Source organism: Heteronotia binoei, chromosome 1 (assembly GCF_032191835.1).
Source record: "Heteronotia binoei isolate CCM8104 ecotype False Entrance Well chromosome 1, APGP_CSIRO_Hbin_v1, whole genome shotgun sequence".
Classification (NCBI taxonomy): Eukaryota; Metazoa; Chordata; class Lepidosauria; order Squamata; family Gekkonidae; genus Heteronotia; species Heteronotia binoei.
This window is the reverse complement of record NC_083223.1, coordinates 110,044,186-110,065,973: the sequence shown is the minus strand read 5'-3', so window position 1 is coordinate 110,065,973 and position 21,788 is coordinate 110,044,186. Positions and strand designations below refer to the sequence as shown.

The following is a 21,788-nucleotide window of genomic DNA, read 5'->3' as shown; positions in this document are numbered from 1 at the left end:
ATACTTTCCACAGTGAACACAGATGCAAAAAATTGAGCTTTTTGGTATCAGCAATCTTTTTATTCCTTGGTCATCCAAAGGCCCCACTGCTTTTGACTGGTTTCCTGCTGTAGATATATTTAAAGAAATGTTTCTTTCTCTTGATGCTTTTAGCAACCCACTTAAATTCACTTTTTTGTATACCTACTTATATTTCTTTTGCTAGACCCAGTGCTCCCTTTTGGTCACATATTTAGGGGAATACTTTCCACTTTGTAAATGAAATCTTTTTGATTTTTCATGGTTTCCTTGACTTGTTAACCATGCATGCATTCAGACTCAGTTGTGCCTTTCCCAGACTGGGTGATACATTCCATCTTCGCTTCAGTTAATGCAGTTTTAAATAGCTTCCAAACATCCTCTAGCACAGTGGTTCCCAACCTTTTTGGCAGGGACCCGTTTCGTGGAAGACTATTCTTCCACAAACTGGTGGGGGGGTATGCTGGGGTTTTTGCTCCCCCTAGGCTGCCCCCCCACCCTGTCCCTGCCCTCTTTAAATGAGGGGTAGGTGAAGGTTGCTGCTGCAATACCCCTTCTGCTCATTTGGAACCCAGGCAGATGAAAGAGGTGGTGCTTCAGAGCTAGACCAAGCTGCCTCTTTAGTCCACCCAGGTTCCAAGCGGATAAAAGGGGTGGTGAGGCTACTCTGCCTCTTTTGGGGAAAGGGCTGGCAGTGCTGCTCTGCCTCCCTCCATGGCCCGGTTGCTAACACGCCATGGACTGGAATTGGTCCACAGACCGGGGGTTGGGGACCCCTGCTCTAGCGATTTGACTCTTGTGTTTCCCTTTAACTATTCCCTTCATTTTTATAAAATTCCCACTCTTGAAATCAAATGTTGGACTTCAGGGATAGCTTAATAGCATCGTGGCCACAGTTTCCAACTAAGGTTTTGCACCAATTTTTTTTACATATTCATATGCCAAACCTGAAATACATGTGTTTTGCCAATATTTCTAATCACAGTAGCGGTATACTGAGGTTTGGGAATTATCAGTATTGCTGAATTTATTCAGCTCAATTATACCCTGAAGGGACTGTTCCTATAGGGCAGGGGTGTCAAACTCAATTGCTGTGAGGGCCAGATCTGACATAAATGAGACCTTGTTGAGCTGGACTGTGTGTGTTCCTTTATAGGTAGCAGTGATAGAAACTTTATAAAGGACACATGCAACAATTAAAGATTTTTTTGGGAAAAAACCCCAAACTAAAACATGCTTATAACATTAGCACTTGTTGGTCTTAATGGTACTTTCTTTGTATTTCTCCCATGGGATTGAGGGAACTGGGCAAAGGAAACTTTGGCTTTCATTCCTTCCCCAGGGGACCAGGAGGGGGAGGAGCCTCAGGCAATTAAAGGAAGAGAGGCTCGTCTCAATAGCTCTGCTGTGTGATTGAGATAGCCTGTTCAAATCAAGCTCTGCCTCCCCCCCTTCTTCCCCAAAGGAGGAGCCTCAGTCAATGGAAAAAATAGAGGCTTTGCGCTAGCTCCTGTGCGATTGAGCAAGCCTGGCAAAGCAAGCTGTGATGCAGAAAGAAGCAAGAGAGGGAGAAGAAAGCAGATGACAGCCACTTGCTTGGGGGCCTCATTCGGCCCCCAGGCCACATGTTTGACACCTTGCCCTAATATTTCATTACTTATTTGATGTGCTGGTCTCAATGGTACACATTGCAACACGTCCCATCCCAAAGAGCTTATACCTAGAGATGACCATCACTGATATTCCATGTTTCTGAGACAACCGCTAAGGTCATTTAGCCTCAAGCACTCCTGCTCACTTAATCTTCCCACTTTCCGGGGGGGGGGGGGGGTTCTAACTACAAAATAGGTTTACATGTGGGGCCATCTAATTTCCCCAAAGATGAATACACTGCTGAGTGAAAGGGAACAGAAAGATACAACAACAGAATGAATGCTGATCACTGGATCCAAACCTGCAAAACTGAAGGTATGCCAATAACACCATATTGTGTTCTAGTCCCTTAACAGTTTTATTTAAACAAAGTTGTAAAAATAGAAAAAACAAAGTACAGGAGAGTAAAACTGCTAAAAGTGCTATATCATCCCACCCAGTAAACTAATGAATTGAGTCATACATTAGGACCAAAAGCAAACAAAACCCATAATAGGTTAATTTGAACATATTTGATTACCCAGTATATTCTGAATACATATATTTCCAAATAGACAGCACTAGAAGTGTACTAATGTGAACAAACTGTAGGTTTGTATAAATGCTTAAACAGATCTGACTGAACTTGTGGAAAAGTGACAGAAGTAGCTGTTTTAGGTTCCACATTATATGCTCCCACAAAATGCCATTTACAAAAGATCTAAATAAATATTTTGTATCATCACTTGTGCTAGTTGCTCAATAGTGGCATATCAGTGTCCATTGGCACAGGAGCAAGTTCACAAAGATAAAACAGTGTAGCTTCACTGGCTTCTGCTTCTGTCAATGGTTCAAGACGGACAAGTTTGCTTTGGGTTGGCTGAGGATCAAAACTGCTTTCCAGGAGTTCATCTACTTCTAATGGTTTATCTACAGAAGACACCACTTCAGGTGTGGGATTTGTATTCTCTATCGCCGAACTGGAATTGCCATCAAAGAATGCAAGAAGGGGGAAGGCTGTATACTGAATTAGCTGTTTATCTACAAAAAGAATAGAAAAAATAATTTGTGAGCTGCAAAGGGCTTCTATGAAGTAAAAAAAATTGGAATGTTCTAATTTTTTACAGCCGATCACCTCAACTACAATTCCTTGTCCAGACAGGGTGCCTTGCACCAACTGCATACCAGCAAATCACCTGGTCCTGTTAAGTCCTCTCTCGGTCAGGAAAGAGGAGATGAGGTGTAGACTGGGAGGCAAAATTAGTCCTGAAAACGACCCTGCCCCCATCATTTTTTGCTGATAGAAATCTAAGTTTGTAGCCTGGCAATCACCAATGGGCCACAGATTTCAAAGGTCATCAATTTCTTAAAAGACAGGGTGTTACTTCTATTACTTCCACCACTAGGTTTGTTTTTGCATATATATATATAAATTAGATTTTTCAGGTTTTTAGAAATATTTGACTTGTCTGTTCATGACTCCAATCTTTGCATTGCAGTATCCACAAATGGGACCCTGTTAAGTATTAGAAATATGCATTCTATCTGGGCTTCAATTGATGTGTACCAACCTGATTTAGGGTTAGAATCAGACACATCTTGATCAGCCGGGTGAGTGCCATTTGTCTTCATAGTTTCAATTCCCTTTGTCTCCAGCTATGATATTACAGAAAGCAGACTTCAGTAAGTCATTAAAATGGACAACCAGCACAAATCCAAATCTGCAGTGACTTTTAAGATGTAGTTAGCATACAAGGTTAATGAATGAAACAAGGTGGTATGTCCAACTGGAATAAGCCAACACAGAGAAGCTTATTTAGAGTTAAGGCACAGAAGTACCCTTGTTTCCCACCCCCACTAAGTGTTTACTTGCTAGTCATGAGACAAACTCAAATAAGAGGTGTATTAATAATGCAGTTTCAAAATCCGTTCTTAATGTGTGCAGTGTTTCTCTGCTAATCATACTTTGACAAACATTACTAATATGTAAAACTGTAGTATGCTCCTACCAGAATGAACCAGTCTCCAGCGTACAGAACATGAAAATTGTTTAAATGCAGATGGGTAAATTTTTTTCAAAACAAATTTCTAGCACTTGTCCGTAACCTATTTCCTTGCTAAAACATACAAAAATACAGTAACATGCCATTTAAACTGAGACAACTGAATACTGGCTCATTGATGTGCTCTTTAAACTTACTTTTGCACTATTGATATGACCTGTAGGATTCATCTGCACGGAACTTGAAAAAAGCTGAAGACAAAACACAAATTTCTGTATTATAGATCTAAACTTAGTTTAATTACCTGATCTTTTATTCCTCAAAACACGACTGCATACAGCTGCAGATTAAGTACAAACACCATTTTGCAAAAAAATTCTTCTGAACTCTCAAGTTTGCAGTTATACAGATAATCCTTGTAAAATAAAAGTTACAAAATGCTAACATCTATACTTTCCATGACAAAGGCCTTTCAAAAGAAAAATTGGAAGCCAAAAGAAAATAGCGTAAATATTTACATCTACTAGAAGATCTGGGTCTATGCTGAACTGCCGTCCTGAGAGCATGGCCTGGAAATCCTCTAAACTGCAATCAATGCTCTCAAGGTAGTCGAGAAGCTCAACCCTGAGACAGTACAAGAAAACACCGTAAGATTCCAGTGTTAAAGAAGAATTGCACCAATGAATCAAAATAAGGTGCAGAACAGCAAGTCATCTTAGGGTTCTCAAACGTTATGATCAGATCAGGAACACAACCAGGTACTACTTTTCTATTTAAAGCTTGTGATAAGAAATTCAAAACACTTTCCTAGCTCCATAAATTGTGGTCTAAAATTTCACACCTCAAACTGTGATCTCCACACCATGTTGGAACTAAGTTTGAAATATTTAGGACCCCCTTCACAGAAAGCAGCCATTAAGTTATCAAAAATGCAAGTCTCATAGTGAAATCTCAGGCAGACGATTCATGTTGATCACTGGAAGTCAGACATGCTGATCATGGTTTTATGCTTTTCACAACCCACACATAAAAAAATTACAGCAAGTAGTGCAATTACTTTGAAACTACCTCTTAACCACTGAATTCCAAACTGAAAATAACCCAAAGACAGATTTAAAGCCAGCCCTCAAATCACACATTTTAGAAAACAAAGTTAAAGTACAAACTACCTTGTGCAGTTCATTTTGAAATTCTTAGCCAAGAAGTACCACGAAGTTTAAAACTATAAATGTCAAAAAAACTACTCACTTTCCAAGAAGATTGATATTCTGTGAAATCACACCATTCTCACTGAGTATAGAATCCATCATTGAGACTGGGTCTTCTGCAGTTAAGGTTGACTGGCTATTTAACTGTACAGCACTGGACATTAATGGGCTTGAACCATCAGTGGAAGGACCAACAGAACCACTGGAAGGAACAGTTATTGATGCAGCACTCGTATTTTCTTGAATTATAGGACCATAGTCATCCTCCTCATCATCTTCTACTATTACAATATCAGGAGAATGGCTACAGCTGCAATACAAAGGAGAAAAAAGGTGAAGAAGCAACTACTAAGTTGTAAGTGCAGCATGCTTTTAGTACTGCCTTCTCTGAAGTTCAAGATACCCTAATAATAGACATTCCTTTCTTTGGAACAAGAAGACAACACTTAAATACATTCAAGTATAGCACATTAGTAATCCTTACAATAACTCTGTAAGGATGCCAGCATTGTACACTCATATACTGCTGACACTGACCTGTCTATGGCCACTTGGTGTTTTTACACAATGCTTGTTTCCTGCTGGTAGGAGGACACTTATTGGAAGGTTTGTTTAATTTTCACTGTTCCCCTATTCAGTGCCACATTAAACCCTGTGCAGCCGAAATCTTGGTGGGCCCCTCACAATTTATCTCAGAGTCTGAGAGCCCACCAGACTACTCACTGCCCCTGCTTCAGGCACCTTCCTAAAAAACCTCTTTTACTAAGAGAGGCAGAGAGGCAAACTTGGCGACAACGCTGGCAGCAGCTGCACCAGGCAAGTCAGGCAAAGAGCAGCTCAGTTGATGTCTGAGTGTACAGGCTGGGAGGGCTGCAAGCAGAGGGAGCTAGCCTGGGGCCCCCAAAGTCATGGGGGCCCATAAGCCAGTGCCTACTTGGCCTGTTTGTTAATTCGGCTCTGCCTCTATTCCACTTCAGATCTCCACATCATCCCCTGTGTAGTTCCAGGGACCCCTTGAATACCAGAGCAAATATTTCGAGGGGCATGTAAGTGCAGGAAACTCTTGTTCTACAAGCAAAGTTCTGTTTGGAATACAGTGACTCCAACCTACCATGGCTTTGCAATAAATTGTTTAGAAACACATGCTGAACAGGTACTGGTAGTGAACAAGTAATCATAGGCGGGTTACAGACAAGCATTTTAAGCCATCCTAGGGGATAGCAAGTGAGTGGATCTAAAAGTGGGTCCAAACATGCGTATCTACCTGCTGTCCCATACTCACCCCATCCTGGTTCAGATGGGAGTCACCTCAGAAAGGTATCACTTCCAAAGTGGTACCTAATATCTGAGGGGGCTCCAAGGCACCTCCCCAGCCGTCTGGACAGCTAGGAAGTGCCCAGGGAGCAGCAGATGGGTGAATGAGCACTCTGGACACTCCTTCAGGGCACCCACAGCTCATCCCTGTTCTGGAGGTGGACCGCACACCATCTGCACGCTCCTGGGCGTTCCTTTTTCAGCCAGCTTACTTCTGGATCAGCTTGATGCTGCCCTGAGCCAGCAATGTAGACACAGCCATAGAATGCATTATATTCATGTTCACAAACCTCTATCATTCAGGTGATAACATGTTGCTGCTACTACTCCTTTACACCTTTCTTCACAAATAACTAGACCAGGGGTGTCAAACTCATTTGTTATGAGGTCCGGATATGACATAAATGACAAATTGTTGGGCCAGGCCATGTCGGGCCAAGCCATGTGTGTACCTATTTAAGATTAGGTAGCAGAGATATAAACTTTATAAAGGACACAGACAAACATAATGAAATAATTTTTTTAAAAAACTTGAAATATGCTTAAAACGTTAGCATTTGTTGGTCTTAAAGGTGCTTTCTTTGTATTTCTTTCATGGGATCCAGGGAACTGGGCAAACAAACCTGTGGCTCTTTCCTTCCTTCCCCAGGGGACAGCGGAGAGAGGAGCCTCAGACAATAGAAGAGAGGCTTCTCTCAGTAGCTCTGCTGTGGCTATGTAATTGAGAGAACCTGGAAAAACAAGCTCTGCCTCCCCCCCCTCCTCCCCAAGGGAGCCACCTCAGCCAATGGAGAAAATAGAGGTTTTGCTCTGTAGCTGTGCAACTGAGCAAGTCTTGCAAAGCAAGCTGTGATGCAGAAAGAAGCAAGAGATAGGAAGACGGAAGCAGATGACAGCCAGTTGCTCAGGGGCCTGATTTGGCCCTTGGGCTGCATGTTTGACACCCCTGAACTAGACAAAATGAGTTTCAGTCCTCGCTCTCCTGACAGCTATATATGAAATCAAAGCACATTTTAAAGTGGCTTTTAATGAAGATGAACCAAACTGTTTCTTAAAAAGGAACCTGTACTCACTAACTGCTGTGCTATACAGGGCATTGTACTAGAAATTTCTTTACACTCGCTATAACAATACTTAAATGTTCCAGGAAAATCTCTAACTTAACTAATGATTAGTAAGAAGAACAGATCCCGAAACAAATGATGGCAACTGTGAGTAGGAAAAAAAGTATTACATAAAAATTAGGTTGATAGAGGATATAGTATCTGGTCTCCATTTAAATAAGGTGTATGAACTTATCCAAGTTGTATCATGGAAGGAGACACCCCCCCCCATCTATCCAATTGTAGAATTCCTGAATCCATGCAGAACTTGTTTTTAAATTTAAGCTTATCACCTCTTTTCTTGATCAGTGAAAGCCAAATTTTATGATAGACACACAAGGCAGTGAGGTTCAGCACTGTAAAACAGGGTCTCAAGTTTTACTGATAAAAAGCATCTCCAGTGTGAAATTTCAATTATACAAAGTCTAGGTCCAGTGGCACCTTTAAGACCAACAAAGTTTTATTCCAGCTATAAGCTTTTGTGTGCATGCACACTTCTGAACTTTGTTCTGCTGCTTCAGATCAACCTGAATCTATCTTAATTTCAGCTATATATCTCTTTATACTATACCATAGGAAGTTATCTGTTAGTGATGATCCCCCTACTCCTACATCAGGGGTGGCCAAACTGTGGCTCGGGAGTCACATGTGGCTCTTTCACACACATTGTGTGGCTCTTGAAGCCCCCACCACCCCATCGGCTGTCTTGGAGAAGGCATTTGTCTCCTTAAATCACTTCTCCAAGCCAATCAGCCAGTAGTTTGGAGAATGTATTTATAGTTAAAGTTGCTTTCTTTTCACCTCTCCCTCCATCACTATTTTCCTTCCTTTCTTCCTTGCGGTTCTCAAACATTTGATGTTCATGTCTTGTGGCTCTCAAACATCTGACATTTATTCTATGTGGCTCTTACGTTAAGCAAGTTTGGCCTCGCCAGTCCATACTAATGTTGGGAGACCATACTCTGACTGCATCTGAAACAGTTTTAAGTATGGCTCTTAGCACTTCACAGCCACAAGCCTAAATATGTGTAAAAGCAAGCTTAACCAACTTGCTGTTCCTCCCCTCCCACAGCCTTAAGATCTAAGAGAGACAGACTCCATTGTATTTCCAATTCCTCTTCAACCATGCTGAATTACTGCAATATTTTGTATATGAGCTGTCTTTGAAGGTAGCTCAGAACCTAATGCAGTAATGTGGCTTTTCAACAGCATTAGTTACAAGATCATTCAACCCAAACGTGAGATCTGTACTAATTTTCACTATGCTTCTTGGCAAGATTTCAAATAACTGGTAAACTCCTACAAAGCTCTACACAACCTTGAGCCAAACTATCTGAAATACCACCTTCTCATATGCAAACTTGTCTTCCAGCTTGGATCATGGTTAAGGACTCTATTCTGTACACTGCTGCTCACAGGAACAAAGCACCAGCAATAGGGCCTTCTTTACAATGGTACACAGATTGTGGAAATCCCTTTTCACAAATGCTGCTCTAGACTTTGTTTTTATGCTTTATTTCAATAAGACATGTATGAACACTTCTTACTTTGAATCTGTAGCCATGTCCTCACTGGTTTCTGGCGTAACTGGAGCCTTTTCTTCATCACCAACATCATCAGTGATATCATAAATAATTATATCATCTGATAACTGTTCTCTTTGCTTTAGGCCATCTGTCCTGTTGAGTGGTACCTGCAGAATCAATAGGAAGAAAAATTATTTAAGAGAACTCTCCAAATAGGCATACTTCAAAGCATATCAGAAATTCGTTACAGTGTAGCAAACTTTATAAACAAGATACAAACAATGACTTATGGGGGAGGCAGAAATCACTCCATCCATTCTGATCATCCTTCTCCATACTACCGGCACTTTCCTTTTCCTTCAAGTGGTACCCACAAAGCCTTTCCCTTTTCTCCCAATCCAGTTTTTCTTTGATTCCTGCTCCTTAGTTTTACCTCTAGTTCTTCCTCCTCTTTCCCTCTGTTTCAATTTGGAGGGCTTTTAACTCCCCCTTTTACTAAGTTTTTCAGATTTTTCATTTTTGCTATCTGTACATGGCCGTATCATCTGGACTTTTTAACTGTACCCTGGAGCCAAGTTTAGAATAGAAATTGAAACTGCTAATAGACCATAAAGCTATAAACAGGAATATTAAAGAGATGGAGCATTAAGACTAGCAGTGTTACCTAAATGCAGTGATAACATTTGCTTGCAACTCCATTATCAGCCCAAGTCTATCTGCAAATAATTGCTTCCCATCAGAATTTAATACCAGAAAATTTCAAAAAGCTTTACATTTCTTTTAGTTATATAAAGATACCAACATATGTGGTAGATTACCCAAACTTTTTGCAAACAATTTTTTTTAACCAATAGAATACAATTATCTTTTTAGATCCAGATAGGTCAAAATACAACAGCAACCTTGTAAGATGCAAGTGAAATAATCTGTTAGCTCCACCATTAAAACACAGACCAGTCAGCATCACTCATGCTAGTTCTCTCAATATTCTTTAAATAGCTCTATATCCACAGCTGACATGATACTAGACCATTCTAAACAACAGTTAAGGACTAAATTGCAACTCATCTGTTAACTATAAAAACCTGTACAACTGCAGTGGTTTCATTTCATTTTACATCTGTTACTGTGTCATGAGTTGCATTAATTTGGCTTTCAGTTAGTACTGCTGTACAACTGCAGGGATACAGAAAAAAGTCATGAATCAAGAAAACCAGTTCATAAGGCTACAAGCGACTTTAATTCTGGGAAGGTTATAAAAAAAAAACACAAGGGAAAGGTTGAACAAAAGAAGACTCAATCTAGTGCATCAACCCAAAGCAGCACATAGTTGTCAGGTAAGAGATACGTGATAGAATCCATTAGAAGTAATGTATGATTGAGAGCCAAATACAGGTAATAATTTCCTGAACTTATTTCCTCACTGTAGCCCTAAGACCAATAAAACCAGTGAGCTGAATTGGGTCAAATGTTTCTGCATGAACACGCTTATCTGTCCAACAGAACTGCAATATCAAGTGATGACTTGTATTCCTGATGTCCGTGATGGCTCAAACACAACTCTCACTTTATATCAAAATCAAAGAATAGCTCAATTCAACCAAGGATTCACTACAGTTTGGTGTGATGTCTGAATTGATATCATGATTTTGATTAGAAACCATCATGTGAAGTGGGTTTTCAGCTTATCATTTGTCACTGTGTATGAGTCAATGACTCATAATTGACCACTGCCTCATCCTGGAAGTGCATAAATATATAATATGGAAAATAAAACTAAAACTAGATATGCAGCCCCACACGACAGTTCACCTGCATGTTTAAAACTTCAACCATGGTTTGATGTGATATGAATTAAACTGATATGTTTTAATAAAGACATCTGATATGTCTGGCTGAGAGTCATCAACTGATTGGCGAACTAATTGACATTTCATGCAGTTGTGCATCAGTCTAAGGAGGGATCAAGAAACCACATCATAACAGGTCATAGGACGTAATATTTTTTTCTTCCCCTTTCAAAAATGTGCACAAACTGGCTTGATATAACTGAAGTTTCTATTTAGGATTTCATTCAATATGCTCTTTCCTGAATAGCATGAAAATAAAGGGATGGACTGTTTTCATTTTGTGCTGCTCTGTGTTTATCAAAACAGCTTGGCTGCAGTTATTTGGCTATGACTTTTGCCTGCACTCGCTACTTTGCATAAATATACTTCAAAATGAACTCACGTGATGTTTATTTTCTGCAGGGTCTTTGATTATATGCTGGAACAAGTTGGACTTTGGAGCCCCATTGGTATTCAGAAGTAATGGGCTAACACAGAAAAACACACATTTAGTGAAGAAAGCTAGGAATATGGCTTCTGAAAGTGGCAGCTTAATGAAAAACTAATTTTAGAATTCCAAAAGTCATCCAATGTTATATTTACCGTTTGCGTTTTAAACTCACAAGCTGGTTATTCTGAACAAGGGTAACAATGAACTGTACAATCTGCAGAGAAAAATGTAAACAGTGCTTAAATCTACCATATCCATGAACGCAAACTGCCATTTGTTTTTCAAGATTAAAGTGAAATTATGTGTAACATTTTCAGATAAAAATTTAGAGTAGAAAAAGCAGAACAGGAAGAACCATCAATTAGATCTTCAGTGAAGCAGCACTTTTTAACAAGTCAACTGAATTTTTCATCATTGTCTGTCTAAATCATGACCAGAAGGCAGATCATTCTAAAACTAGCTTCCACATCCCAGATTATTCTTCAAGTCCTACAACTGCTAGTACCAGTTGATGCTGTGTTCTTTAATCTACTAGTTTGTTCTGAAACCATCTCCTGTTTACCATTCCCATTTATTCCTGGCAAAGACAGTACAGTTTTATACCTCTTTCCCCAATCCTATTCTATGGAATTCTAAGCCTGAATCACAGAAAACAAGCGTCATATAGTTACCTTCCGAATAACTTGTTGCTGTTGCAAATGTTTTGCTCTCAGTTCTGCTACTTCACGCCAAAGAGATTCATTTTCTCTGTTTAAAAATGTCAACAATCAGTAAGACAACTGAAAACTGACATACCTTGAAATTTCTTTTAAATTATATTACTTTGTAAACCACTGCCAATGACTCAGTTATAAAACTGAACTAGAAGCTTTTTAGATTCTCAAAACACACACACCTCCAACCACCAAACAAAATACTAGTCTTACTTATTTTAATACTCTTCTGCAAAGTTATGCAAGCACAAGCTCCAACTTTTACATCAAACATACCTTTTCAAAGCAGATAGTCTGGATTCAATTGTCTCTTGTTTAATTTGAACTTTCTGAGCACTGCTTATAATTTTAGATAAGTCTTCCTGACGAATTTTGTTTTCCTCTGGTCTTGAAGAAGAAACCTGTAAAGATTACCATTACAAATATTAGCTGTCCAACTATTTGAGGATTATCTTTTAATTACTTGATAACATTTTATGACTATACAGCTGTGCAGTTGCCAAATACTGATGTGAACTTACCATTCATACTCCATATATGTCTGGCATCCTCTTTCTGGGTAAAAGAAAGTACTTTTTTTGCATAACGGTAAAACTAAGTACACAATTAAGATGAAGGGTCACCAATCTTAAAAGGAAGAAATCAGAGTGCAGAAACATTTTAAAATATTTTTCAAGTGTTGTTATTACAGTGCCAACCGTAATAACCTTTCTAGTACCTCTAAAGCTAGGAGGACAAAAGAGGGCACCATTGCAAAGGCTGTACATGGACTTCAGACCTCCTCCTGCAACTGGGCATCCACCTAGGATCAACCCCATCCTGCTAAAAACTATCTTTACCTATGGAACTATCCTAGGTGGATGCCCAGTTGCAGGAGGAGGTCTGAAGTCCATGTACAGCCTTTGCAATGGTGCCCTCTTTTGTCCTCCTAGCTTTAGAGGTACTAGAAAGGTTATTACGGTTGACACTGTAATAACAACACTTGAAAAATATTTTAAAATGTTTCTGCACTCTGATTTCTTCTACTCACAATGAAGAACATCTGGAGGAACATAATGCATATTTGACTGCCTAAAAATCAGTTGAAGCTGCCAGTCAAGCTATTTGAAAAGGAAAGGTACCCTGTGCAAGCACCAGTTGTTTCCGACTCTGGGGTGACATTGCTTTCACAACGTTTTCACAGCAGAGAGTTTTTTTTTTTTTAACGAGGTGGTTTGCCATTGCTTTTCCCAGTCTTTTACACTTCCCCCCCAGCAAGCTGGGTACTCATTTTACTGACCCCAGAAGGATGGAAGGCTGAGTCAACCTTGTGCCAGCTACCTGAATCCAGTTTCTGCCAAAATCAAACTCAGGTCATGAGCAGACAATTCAGACCACAGTACTGCAGTACTGCTGCTTTACCACTCTGCACCACCGGGCTATTTAGCAGAGTTTTAACTTAAAAAAAAAAAGTCAAAAGTGCTTTGATGGCTATGTTTTCTAACAATCTGAACACAGAGATGCAGGAGTCAAATGGTTTTGTAGAATTTCTTACTAACCTTTCTTTTAATGTGTTCTAATAAATCTTCCCGCCCTTGCTTGAAATAAGGGTGCTGGAACTCAACAGGGCCATCTCGCTCCAGTTTGACAATACCAGAGTCAACATGGACTACCTTACGGAAACCATCTGAAAAAAGCCAAAGCAAACTATGCAGACATTACTGAATACTTGAGGCTACAACTCTCATCAGAACAAAAAACCTTCTCAATTCTGCAATGATACAACAAAAAAGAAACCTACCACCTTTGTTCCCTTGCACTATCCCTCCTAATAATCAACCCCACCCTGCTAAAAACTATCTTTACCTATGGAACTATCCTAGGTGGATGCCCAGTTGCAGGAGGAGGTCTGAAGTCCATGTACAGCCTTTGCAATGGTGCCCTCTTTTGTCCTCCTAGCTTTAGAGGTACTAGAGCTTTCTAGATCAGGAGTGGGGAACCTTTTTTCTGTCAAGGGCAATATGGATATTTATAACATCATTCGCGGGCCATGAAAAATTATCAACTTAAAAAACAGTGCTCTGCCAAGGGAGAATGATTCAGGCTAGCAAAATTAATGCAAATAATTGTTTTTCTATTTGAAGTCATGTGGGGAGAGCCTAATCTGGCACACACACATACACACACAGCCTGCCATCCTAGGCAAATGCATAGGTCCAGGGCCCAGCAGGAACTCAGCGGCATATTAGACCACATCCCCTAATATTAGCATATTAGGCCACACCATCTGGGATAATGAAGTGCAAACTGAACTGTGACAGTAACTTTTCCAGATCCCGCAGCAAATCTGGTTGGCCGGCCAGGCCCCAGGGAGGCTGCTGCACAGTACATCTGGGCCCTGTGATCCCTGCCTGGTCCTAGAGAGGCTGCTGCATAGTGTGGCTGGGCCCCACGATCCTCGCTGGCCAGCCAGGCCCCAGGGAGGCTGCCACATGCCTCAGTTTGGCCTAGCAATCCCCGAGGGCCACACCAAGTGACCTCGAGAGCCGTATACGGACCTCAGGATGGAGGTTCCCCACCCCTATTCTAGATAAAGAACAATCCATGCAGCTTTCAGTACATTGCTGTTTAATACAGAAAAACATGACAGTTGCAAGTATGGAATGTTTTTTTCTTGTAAACTAAAAGCTAATTTCCTGTAAAGCTAGATGAAAGAATAAAAGTCAAGCACAGCCTCGATGTGTTGAAGAGGGTACAAATATGGAAGATAACACATTGAGTTCTCCATCTCACTTCTACCTTTCAGTACTAGCAATTTTAAGGCTAGAAAAGATGAAAGCCACACATGCAGTTGTCATAACAAAGCCCTGTGCAAATTTACAGTGCAACACTTCGGCAGTTACACAGGTCTCCATCTGAACAGCAGTATGCTCTAGGCATGATTCATTTACAAAGCTTTGCTCATAAATTCATATTTTTCAGTTAAAACAATTTTATTTGGTAACATATGGTAACAAATTATATTTCTTGCATCATTAATAACTTCTTTTATCTATCCCATATATTACTTTCTACCCACCCCTCCCCCCGTTACTTGACCTCTGCCGGTGTTGTTTACTTAAAACACTAATATTTAAAGGTACCCTTAACTAATAAAAACAAAAATTAATATTCTTTTTTCTAAGACTTAATCATTATCAAAAATTGTCCAATGTTTTTTTATTTTCCACTTTTTCTACATATCTTTTAAATTCATATTTTTGATGTTTTTAGACCAGGATATGAACTTGCCCTGCTATAACATAGATCAAAATGTGCCTACTCTGGAAGATACTATCATGGCATTTATTAATAATCACTGTACTGCTCACCTTCAAAAATCCTACATGATATAGATTATTTTCCCTTGTTAGAACTCAAAAAATCTTTGTGCATGGCTGTAGCTGAAAGTCTTTCCCTTGAATTCTGTTTTGAGAGATACAGAGTAAGGAGTTCTCAGCTTGTATTTTGCTTGCTTTCATCATATGACATCTAAGTGAAATAGTGCTGCACATATTATAACTCATTGTGCCTCAGTGATCAAAGGAATCATTAGATCTGAGTAACAGGTGGAACCTATTAATGCAAGAGATAAAAACTCTTGGAATGTTTATAAGATTTCTCTTAGTTCTAGCTTGTTAGGCAAAACACCTGTATTTAACACTGCACATAGAACTTACACATATTTAGTTGTCTCACAAAACTTGCCATGTTATTGTGCTTGAAGTACTTTGGAAGAATCTCTTTTGCAAATCTTTGTTCATCCAACACAAGGAAACTCTGGCCATTCTGAAATTAAGATTATGAACAATTATACTATTATAGCAAACAATTTCTTAATGCTAACGAATCACCTACCAAATAGGTCACTAGACCTACAAAGAAACCTTTAGATTCAATCAGAATTCAAAATGGTGTCAGGGATAGAGAGTACGGTTTATTAAACTTGGTACAATCCCAAACTGAAGTGTCTGTATATGTCTGTGGGAATATCACTGAGCACTTTCTAACTTGAAAATGATACCAATGCCACTCTGATAAGTCAAACCTTTGAAACAGAAATAATCAGTAAATAGCCGCAGAATAATCATACAGTTGAAAGCAAGAAAAGCAACTGAACAATTCAACACAGTAAAGTCAAGAAACGCTCCTGTACAATTTTTTTCAAGTGCCCAGCGCTATACTTTTTTGTTTTCTCTATAAAAAGGGTTAAAGATCCCTTTAATCTGTAGAACAATGGAAAAGAAACACAATATTAACTAGTTTGTGTGTGAGAAATGAGCTCCACAGAGATTGCAGGGGGGCGTGGTGCAGAGGTCTGCCTCGAGTGGCAGAACCCTTAGTGTCGGGGCTGGCCCTGTACCTTGGAAAATAGTAAGATCATTTACCACTTATGGGGGCTTGTGGCTCTGGAGGGACTTCATGAGGATGAAATGAGAACCAGCTTCAATGCTCCAGATATAGGCCTGCCCAGGCATTTAAGTTATCAGAGATCCTCAAAGCAAGTCCCCAGCACCTGAAGCGTGATGGATGGCTAAGGCTTCTCATGATAGTACCATTAACACAACTTTGCTGTGGCCTCTCATGGGAAATTCACTGGTCTTCATCTGTGCTGAGATTTTGTACACTGAAGAAAGTCCTCTTAAGGTTTTTTTTGCTGCTGTGGCTAGTTTTTCTAAATAGTTTTAATATGGGGAAAAACTTGGAGAGCAATGGTTTACATTTATAAGTATTTCTGCTGTTTGCTGAAGTGCAATTTTTAATCCTGTGGGTTAATACTTTCACAGTATTTCAAAACTGGAAAATACTTTTGATTGGTTATTTTTCTTAAAACTGTACTGAAATTGTTATATTTTATATCATTTCAAGCATACAGTAACCTGCCGCTTTCAAGTAAAAAACCCCCCCAAACTAAGGTAGTCCCCTGTGCAAGCATCAGTTGTTTCCAACTCTGGGGTGACATCACATCTTTTTACGGGGTGGTTTGCCACTGCCTTCCCAAGTCATCCACACTTTCCCCCCCAGCAAGCTGGCTACTCATAAATGCTTGTAATACACATATTTATGAATAATTTTACTTCCTAATAGGAGCTTCAGCTAACTCTAAACCAACACCAATCCTCTTTCATATAAGCTGTCCCTCACTACTCCTTGCATGAGAATACTGTATTATGCATGTACAAAGCAGTCAGCCACAATGAAATAAAAAAATGGAAATAGGGGTGGGAACCTCAACAGCATAACTGATATTAAAATATTTTAGGATTCCCTTACTAAGCTTGGCAATATTCATGATTTTATTTAGTTTTACTAATTTCTTCATAAAAACAGAAACGAGCAGAAGAAAAATTTATAAATATCCACACTTTCCCAAGGTCAGAGAGACCAAATATGGAGGCAGATTAACTTTATGTTGCTAATTATTGAGTAATATACCTATGCTGCTTAGACAGAGTGGCTGTTGCAAGAGATTTATTAAGGTGAAGGGCTTAATTCCCTTTTTCATAGCAGCTCCGTAGTACTCCAACTCTGTCTTTACATCAGAAGTAATGGAAATATCAGGTCATACAAACAGCAGCTGCTGTGATGGATCAGGACAATGGCTCCCCCCCCCCCCCACCGCTAATGTGTCCAGCTAGACAAGTATCCCATTTTCCACAGTGCTCAGCCAAATGATGCTGAAATTTCCAATGTCCTCAATAGAACACAAGGTAATATTTTATTTTAGTAAAACTAGTTTTAAAAGCATGTCAATTTAATGCCCCAATAGCAAAGGGGTTTTTTTAAAATAAAATACTGGTTTAGAAAAAAATCAAGTATAGGGTAAATTACACTCAAATAAAAGCAAAGCTCTATGTGGAAATTATTTTTATTTATAGATTTCATTTATACCCCGCTTTTCTTCCCAGTGGGTTTCCACAGCAGTTTACATTACTCTTCTCCCCTCCATTTTATCCTCACAATCACACTGAAGTAGATCAGGCTGACAGTGATTCTCTAGGTTTCTAAGATAATAGAGATTTGCATCCGAGTCTCCCAGATCCCAGACTGGCTCTCAATTATTTTTAATCAGAATAATATCTGCAAACATTTCAGAGCAATATGGTACTCATTTCCCTAACACTGTTTACATAAAAACACCCAAAGCACTCAAAACCATTGACACTAATTTTAGTGCATCCAAATAACTGTGTGTTACAGCCTGAGGGCTACATCTACCCCACACAGGATTCCTATTAAGCAAAAAAATAATTGTGTTTATTCATGTCCTTTATAAAGTTTACATCTCTACTACCTAGCATTACATTTAATGATATATATGGCCTGGCCCAATAAGGTCTCACTTATGTCAGTTCTCGTCCTCATAACAAATGAGTTTGATACCCCAGTCATATACTTTAACCATCTTTAAAATAACATTCAAAGACTGGTCAATATTATCTTCATATTGAAAAAGGAAGGATTGTTCGGAGAGTTCAGGGCACAGCGTGCCAGATGAAAATTCATAGATTCATGCACAAGTCATTTTCTTATCCAATAAATGACATAAGTTTGAGTACACCAAACTTCTTACAGTTGCTTTGGCAGCAACCATTACATTTTATGTAGCAGTGTGAAACTGTAGAAACAAGAGGCAGCACTGCTATCACAGCCACTCCTATAACATTCTTATCCTGTGATCCTCCAAAAAGCTCAGGGCACAATACTCCTACACTTTACCTTCATCCTATGAAATAGAATAGACTAAGATGCCAAGTAAGCTTTGCAAATAAGTGGTGATCTGAATCCTGGTCTCCCCAGTCTAACTTTCTGATTACTATACCACACTGGTTACTATACCATGCTGGATCTTCTTGTGCCTAGCAACTTCACCACCACCCATTAATCACAGCACTGCATACCAATGCATCACTAGAGCCATGCCCGCAAGTAAAAAAAATTAATAGTGATAGAAATCCTACCCAGAGAAATCTAATCTGGCAAGAAAACTTATATATATATTCTAAATAAATAAAATATCACATCAACACCCCACCCACTCCCCCCCCCCAATGCACAAACTGCTAGAATTAGACCAGAGCCCCTCCCACATTAGAAGCCCAGCATCCAGGATGGCAGCAACTAATGCCCAAACCATATATGGGGATATAGGAACAGAAAAGAAATAGGAAAATAGTTTGTTTTTATTTTATTTCCTTAATTTATAACCCACCTTTCCCACGGAGAATCAATATAGATTATAAAATTGGGGGGAGACTCTGTGGCTACAACAAGGGTTGTGAAGTGCAGCACCTTTTACAGGTGTTCAGTCATAGTTACATAGGTGATGGAAGCAAACCCTGTGGATATGTCTGCACAAAGACTGCCAGGTAGTAGTTTACCATAAATGCAGACACAACAGCAAACAGATCCACTGTTCCAGTGCTTCACAAGTGCAAGGAAGATTTAGGAATCCTACCAAACCATTGGTAAGATTGGGTTGTAAATTAATTTTACTGTGTTTATTAGAATGATTTAACAATTTATTTGTCTTATCAAATATCCCTGACTTCGAACATTATGGACTCAATTCATTACACGCTAAAAATAAAGCACCCTGTTGCCAGACCGACAATAAAAAAATATGACTGTCTCCTAGATTCCTGGCGCCATTTGCCTTAGTCATACAATTACTATGTGGAAAACTTGTTCTCTCTAGCTCCTCTCCACACCATTCCAATCATACATGATAAAGTGATTCAATGTCTACAAAAAAAAAAAAACTGCACACCACTTTTCTGTTCTCGAACATAGAGCTATACTCATCTAACAGTGAAATGACTTGTAGCCTGATTCTGTATATTATCACTCAGAAGTAAATCCCAGTGTTCAATATAGCTTACTCCCAAATAACAGGAACCATCCTGGATCCGACAGATAAATTTATGGGACCAGAAAGATCTCTGTCTGCAATGTGCAACCTCCTCTTCTCTCCCTCCTGCTGCGCTGAAAGATATCCAATGGCTACCTGTTACTTTAAGAATCACCTCCTCCGCCTGCCTATTAATATTCGCTTTCCAAAGTCTGCTTTCTATGCACCTACCTGCAGAAACACAAGGTTTGGCTTTTATAGATTTTTAAACGAGGAAAATAACTGCTCTCTAGGGCCGGCCAGCCAGTTTGTGGCCAAGATTAGAGAATCCTTAACTCGCCATATCACCTGCTCCCCAGCTGTAAACACAACCAGCCGCAGATCTCCACGCCTGCTTTGACCCAACTGCAAGCGCACAAGCAAAAGTGAAGTCAAGAGGCCGTGTGACACGTGCTATATCTCCCATACAGACGAGGATCTCTGTAACAAGAGAACACGGCACACGTAAAAACAGCCCTTCAGCGTGCCCTCGCAGCTATGTCACGTCCGAAGTCCCACGTCACATCCACATCCTGCCGCCCGCCACCCCCCCCCCCCCAGCACCAGTAACGGCCTCAGTATCTCATCTGACAGCCTCGAGGCGGCTACGAGCCTTCCCTCCCTCTTCGCAGGTGCGCGCAGCATCGATGGCCCGAGGCCTTCACGAATCCCGGCCCAGGCTCTTCTCCCTCCTCCCAGGCCCGCCAGGAAACAGAAGCGGGATGGAGGCCTGACCACGCCCCCCTCTTCTTCTCCACAGGCGCATTTTCTTCCCTTGCAGCCTTCCCTGTGGAGAGGTAACATATTACCTCCATAGAGAGAGGCAGAGTGACCCACTCCCCGCGGAACCCCGAGGGGGCGGGCGAAGAGACCATCACGCCGCTGTGCAACGCAAAGGGGGAGTCTGTGTCGGCCACGGCCTTCCGAGGAGGCGTTTACCTGGCTCCAGGTGATGAGCTGATTGCTCGGCGCGTCGCCCACCAGCGCCCAGAGCTTACTGAGAAAGGCCGGGACCGCAGTGCTGGTGCCGCTGGGGCTCGTCGTCATAGCCGCCGCAGCCGCCTGCTGCTTCATTGTCGTTCGGAAAGGAGCCTAGGCTGCCTCATCAGCCACCGCCTCCATCGGGGCCGCCTCCGCGCATGCGCGGCAAGCTGCACGCGGGGACCACCTGCCCTTCGCCCCTCCTTTTACAGAACGGGAACACGTGCTCCGTCCTCACGTGCCACAATGGCACGAGCTCTTTGGCTTTCAGTGTAAGCAACGCGAGCGGACTTGAGAAATACCTATTGGCTGAGAAGGCCGGAGAGGAGGGTGGGAAGTGTGGGGAAGACGGAAATTTCCACCCGACGTCAAATGCAAAATAGCGAATGGGGGCTAGCCAATGAGGGAAAACGTCTCCCAAAGCGATGGGAAGGGCTGTGTGTGCGCTTGCTTGAGGGAAGAGAAAAGGAGCGGGTGGGAGTTGACTGTGTTGTGCAGGGAAACAATTCAGAACTGAAACGCAGGGAAAGGAGAGTTGTGAGCTTGGTGGATATGAGGAGCGCCCCCCCCTCCCGAAATTTAGATTTCTTCTGAACGCCGTACCGAAATACAGCCTTGCATGCTTCACGATACGTGCATGTTAAGTATGTATAGCCTTGCTATTTCCGGCGTATTGATCACATGCAACACTGGTAGTGGTACGTTACAAAGTGATGAACGCCAAAGTTGAATGCGTTAGGACAAAGTGAAGTAAGCCCTTCTGTGAATTTTGCTATTTTAGTGAAACATGACATATCAGCAATTATGGCTGTTAACATAATAGTCTCTATTATTATTCTTAGAAGAGAATTCTTAGAATACTATTTTATTCTTAGTATAGTCTATTATTCTTCATTATAAGGAAATCTTATATAACCGTCTTTCAATATATACTTTCCTTGACCCAGCTCATAGGGTTGCTAGCTCTGGTTTAGGACGTTCCTGGAGATTTTCGGGTAGCACCTGTTTCTTCTCTGAAGCTGCCATTTTGTCCAAGGGAACTGATATTTGTAGGGTTGCCAAGTCCAATTCAAGAAATACCTGGGGACTTTGGGGGTGGAG

At 40.7% G+C, this 21,788-nt stretch overlaps 1 protein-coding gene across 2 annotated transcripts; it reads right to left on the bottom strand.

Moving 5' to 3' along the window:
• Nucleotides 1-2,010: 2,010 nt before the first annotated feature.
• Nucleotides 2,011-20,822, bottom strand: HSF2 (heat shock transcription factor 2). Of its 2 annotated transcripts, XM_060238733.1 has the most exons (13): nt 20,646-20,822; nt 15,496-15,604; nt 13,336-13,463; nt 12,074-12,198; nt 11,756-11,831; nt 11,237-11,298; nt 11,037-11,121; nt 8,826-8,971; nt 4,902-5,171; nt 4,172-4,277; nt 3,851-3,904; nt 3,222-3,306; nt 2,011-2,691 (listed from the first exon to the last, which is right to left on the bottom strand). In XM_060238733.1, the coding sequence occupies exons 1-13, from the start codon at nt 20,778-20,780 to the stop codon at nt 2,402-2,404; spliced, it is 1,671 nt and encodes a 556-aa protein (XP_060094716.1). In that variant the 5' UTR covers nt 20,781-20,822; the 3' UTR covers nt 2,011-2,401. The 2 variants fall into 2 exon arrangements, with proteins under 2 accessions (XP_060094716.1, XP_060094723.1); XM_060238740.1 differs by lacking the exons at nt 2,011-2,691; nt 4,172-4,277.
• Between the last annotated feature and the right edge of the window lie 966 nt (nt 20,823-21,788).